Source organism: Octodon degus, unplaced genomic scaffold, assembly GCF_000260255.1.
Source record: "Octodon degus isolate 3935 unplaced genomic scaffold, OctDeg1.0 scaffold00043, whole genome shotgun sequence".
NCBI lineage: Eukaryota > Metazoa > Chordata > Mammalia > Rodentia > Octodontidae > Octodon > Octodon degus.
The window spans coordinates 10,187,671-10,192,706 of record NW_004524619.1 but is presented as its reverse complement, the minus strand read 5'-3'; the positions used below and the strand labels follow the sequence as shown (position 1 = coordinate 10,192,706).

Below are 5,036 nucleotides of genomic sequence, written 5' to 3'. Positions count from 1 at the left end.
GATTTACGTTATCAAGCTTAACCTCACTATTTCACTACATTACCCAGCTTTCTTAATTGATAATATCTTTCAAAAACTATAGCATGGCCAGATGTGGTGGCACACACCTGTGATCCCAGTACTTGGAGGCTGAGGCATGAGGACTGCTGCTAGTTCGAGGTTAGCCTGGGCTACACAGTGAGTTAAAAAGGCCAGCCTGAACTGCACAGTGAAATCCTGTCTCAAAAAGACCAAACAAAGTATAGTCAGAGACAAAGCTCAGCAGCACAGTGCCTGCCTGGCAAGTGCAAGATCCTGAGTTCAATATCCAGTACCAAAAACAAAAACAAAACTATAGTACAAGATCACAACCAGGATCCTGACATTGATGTAGTCAAGACAGAAGATGCCTGTATCACTAGTTCTTTTTAAAATAAGGGTTATTAATGCAAACTTGATTTTTTCCTATTTTTATTTCCATTATTTTGAGACTATATTAAACAATAAATATAAAAAAATTGAAATAGATCTTTGTGACCATGTGGGTAAGCTCTCCTTTATTCTCTCTTAGCATCCTTCTAATTCTGAAAACAACCTCTGTAGGAAGCGGGGGAAAGGCAGGAAATGCCTAACAAAAACACTACCAATCAAGTCACCTGGGAGAACACAGTCTGACCGTGTATATTTACAAAGGCCTACAATTTACAATCATTAGGATTCATTTTTGCACAATCTGCATTTTGTATAATTTTCAGATTCATCTTTCATTAAATGTATCAAACTAGAGAAAAATATCAAGAAACATTTATTTATTAATAGTATTCACCTTTAATTAAAACATCACAAATTTTTTTCTTACCTTGGTCACCAAAATTTAATATGTTAAAAAATGTCATCACATATCGCTCACCTATAACGGAAAAGCAAAATAATTAGCTCTTAAATGCAGACTAATTTCTTGCTTCCTTTTCTCTTATCATATATCAACTTTTATTGTTGACAAATACTCTCAAATAGACATATTAGTTGTCCTAATGCTGATTTCAAGTAATAATAATTTGGAAAGTGCTGAGGGCTTTACTAAAAGCAAATCTATAAGCCAGTGTCTCAGTTACTTTGCTCTCGTTGCTGGGACAAATACACGACACCCAAAATGAAGGAAAGGTTTATTTAGCTCATAGTTACAGGAGGTTTCAGGCCATACTCAGCTGGCTCCAAGGCAGAGCAGCACATGGCAGAGGGCAACCTTTCATGGTGGCTGCAAAGAGCAGAGAGCAAAATGGAGGAGCAGCAGCAGCAGCAGCAGCAGCAGCAGCAGCAGCAATGCCAACAGGAAGCAGGTCTGTTCCCCTGAACTGCATTCAGCTGTCCGCCCCAGGCTGAGTGTAGCACTCACACCCATAATCCCAGCAGATCACGAGTTAATCACAAACTCTAGAAGTCTGCCCCATGACTGCATGGGGCTTTGGGGGGACATCTAGAGACAAACCATAACAGCCAGTTAATTAAAACCAACAACTAATAACACCAGTCTAATACATTTTTTAAAAACCTCTGGGAGATTACTAAGATGTCAGTAATAAGAACTGTCCCAGGTCTTGAGGTTGGAAGGGGAATGTAACTAAGAAGGGGGATGTCTCTCAGTGTGGGCACAAGCACATCTCAGTTTCCTCTAGCGTGGACAGTGCTCTAGAGGCCCAGTTTATCACTGAAACTGAAGACAGCCCAATGCTCGCAAGATGAAGACACAGCCTGGGCCCCCTCCTGCCTCCACCCCCACCCCCAGTTTTCCTGATTTCTTGTTCATGAGTGAAAGGCACTGATGACTATGGAGACAGAGTACTGAATAGTGCCCACAGCCTCCAAGGCCAAATCCTCACCTCCTAGAAAAAGGAACACATGGAGAGGCTAGGTTTCCATCTTCTCTCAAGTCGCTCCCCTTTCTGATCTTGTCCCCTACATGTGTGTGGCAGGGACCTGTGAAAGTCCTCCCAGGCCTGAAGCTCTGTGCTTCTCAGGTACACCCTCATGGCCAACAGTTACAGCTTTTGTAAATACAGTAGGTCTTCTATATCTGGAGGTTATGCATCCAAGGATTCAACCAACTGTAGATCAAGAATATTAAAGAAAAAAAAAAAAAGCCAGGTGTGGTGGCACACACCTGTAACAGCAGCATTCTGGGAAGCCGAGGCAGGAGGATAGTAAGTCCAAGCCCAGCAGGCAACTTAGTGATTTACAGAGGCCCTGTCTCAATAGACTCTAAGAAAGGTCTAGGGATGTAGCTCAGTATGAAAGCCCTAGGTTCATGCTCAAGTACCACCAAAAAGCAAAATGCACCTAAGCTGAATGTGTACATTTTTCCCCTCATCATTATGCCCTACAGTATACAGTATAACAATAGCATGCTAAACAATACAGTGTAACATCGATTCACACTGCACTTACAATGCATTAGGTATTGTAAGTAATCTACAGGTAAAGTGCACAGAAGGACATACCTGGCTTATATGCGAACACTACCTTACACAACGGCCTTGCGCATCCTTGAGTTCTAGTACCCATAATGGGGTGCAGGGCCATCTAGGAATCAGTCCTCCTGCACATGGAGGGCCAACTGTAACAGCTGTAGGTCAATCCCTGTTTTCACACCATCGGTGCTTTCAGGAAGTTCAAGATCTTTCAGTTTGCATTAAGGCTTTTATAAACTGACTCTGAGCTATGTTTTTTGAGGGGTGGTTTGTTTTACACTATTGGGGATTGAGTCCAAAGCACTCAAACTGAGTGAGCTATATCCCCAGCCATTTTATAGTTTTTATTTTGAGACAAAGTCGCACTAAACTATTTAGGCTGGGCTCAAACTTGTGATCTTCCTGCCTCAGCCTCCCAGAGGGCTGGGATTAGAGGCATGGATCACCACCCTGGCTCCCAAGCCAAATTTGTGGTTCCCTTTACCAACCTCACTCCTTGGTCTTTCTGTTATACCTCACCTACCTGAGGTCATCCTCCAGCTGCTCTGAGTCAGCCTAGGCCTAGTGGCCATTCTTGCCACCTAGAATGGTTTATTTGCAGTATCCTTCCTGTCTTGTGACAGAATAGGCCTCTTCTCACATTCTGTAAGCTTCCTGAGGGCGGAGGCCTCTCACTGTCACCTCTCTGGTTTGCTGGCAGAACTTCAGGAAATGAAGTGGCACTTGGGGATTTCTGGTGAGTGGGTTAGGTATGGCCCCACCAGGCACAGAACAGCTGACCACACGACATTTGCAACTGTGTTGGAAGATCGCGCTCCTTGGACCACGTTATTTACTCATTTACTCTGCCCTGGCACTCTGTGTGTACAGGAAATGTGGGCAGAAGGGAAGAGCATATTACTGAAAGCCATTTCAACTTTTTCTCTTCTTTTTCTTTTTTCTTTTTTATATAGCGTCTTGCTATGTAGCGTAGGCTGCCCCCAAATCATCATGATTCTCCTGCCTCAGCCTACCAAGTGCTAGGAGGAATTATAGGCAGGCTCAAAGTGTTTTTTAGAGCTGTAGTTTTTAAAGATAAAAAGAATCTGGGAGTCATAGTCAGGCTACTTCTTTACTTCATAGCCACGAAGAAAGATGTCCTGAGAAGTTCCTATGTTCCTCTGCCAGTCAGGCAACCAGGCTAGGATGGTCCAACTGCAAAGCAAGCACTCAGCACTGCATTCAGGCCAAGCTCAGGAAGCTAAATACACAGCAAACTTAAACCTGCTGTTGCAAACACATGTGTGGCCACGGCAACGCAGCCAACCAGCTGAGGACATCATTTGGAGTGGACCCATCCTCTCAAACTCAGACGGCTCTTAAAACTTTGGGAGGAAAACAAGTGCTTAACAACCTTTCCAGAACCTTCTCCACTGATTTTCTTACTCTAAGAACAATGTGAACTATCAAGTACACAACTTCCCTACAGTTATCTTCTGTTGTTGTCGCTCTTCTTGCTTGATCGCTAAATACCTGCTGAGTATTTATCAGGGCCAGGCCTGGCAAGGACAGTGGTGAGCAACACACTTCCTGCCTCACAGCTCAACACCTTCACTCAGGCTGTGAAAAGGCTTCTAACCTGTATAGCCCTTAAACAGTTGTACTGTCATACCAGCAAGGTTGTCAGTTCAGGCTAGATGTACGTACTCGAGAAGGTCAAGGAGCACTCAGACACCGCTCGGTCATCTCCTCAGCTCACAGGCAGGCAGGTGAGGCCTGGGGGAACTGCTTCCCTTTGGAAGACTACTTAACAAAAAGTAAAGATGGGGGAGGGGTAACAAGAAAATAAGGAGAGTAGGTGTAAGGGGATGCGAGGATTATAGGAAACTTCTGTTTTTGGAATTTTTGTAATGGGATTGTTACTTTTATAATTAAAAGATAATTTTGCAAAAATTAAGAAATACGTTCAGTAATAGACACATAAGTAAATGGACATGTGATGTGCATGCAGAAAGAAACTACCACTGTTAGCCGCTCCTAATCTCATTCTTTGAACTTATGCTGGATACAAATAAACCAACACACACACACACACACACACACACACACACACACACACGTTATTTCTGCTCCTTCCTGGTCTTCTGCATTAGGAGCTCTGTTGTAGCTAAACTAGGCAGGAACTGCGGGGTCTGACCAAACTATCATACTGGACAATAAGTGGACTGATGGTGCAGTGGTACATGGGTAATTTCAGTGCTCTGGACGTTAGTGCAGCAGACTGCAAGTTTGAGCCTGGCCTGGGCAATTTAATGACTTAGTAAGACGATCTATGGAATCTTTGTTTTTTTGTATCTTTTTGTGATACCGGGAATCAAACTCAGGACCTTGCGCTTGTGCTGAGCATAGGCAGGCGCTTATGTTGCTGAGCTGTCTCCCTGGCCCAAAACTCTACCTAAACATTAAAAAAACAAAACAAAACATTTAAAGTTAAAAAAAAAAAGGCGGGGGAGCTGGGCATGATGGTGCATACCTGCAATCCCAGCACTCGGGAGGCTGAGGCAGAAAGACTGCTGTGAGTTCAGGACAGCCTTGGATATGGAGGATCAG

The 5,036-nt window shown here is 43.6% G+C and overlaps 1 protein-coding gene across 5 annotated transcripts in view; it reads right to left on the bottom strand.

Annotated features, from left to right (window-relative positions):
- Positions 1–5,036, bottom strand: part of Rft1 (RFT1 homolog) — a 52,778-nt gene that overhangs the window by 21,872 nt on the left and 25,870 nt on the right. For 3 of the 5 annotated variants that reach the window (XM_004631641.2, XM_023715673.1, XM_023715672.1), the window contains one exon: positions 839–889. The exons of the other annotated variants lie outside the window; for them this stretch is intronic. In XM_004631641.2, coding sequence (XP_004631698.1) covers positions 839–889 — 51 coding nt within the window. The remainder of the gene's footprint in view (positions 1–838; positions 890–5,036) is intronic. 5 annotated transcript variants of the gene reach the window in all.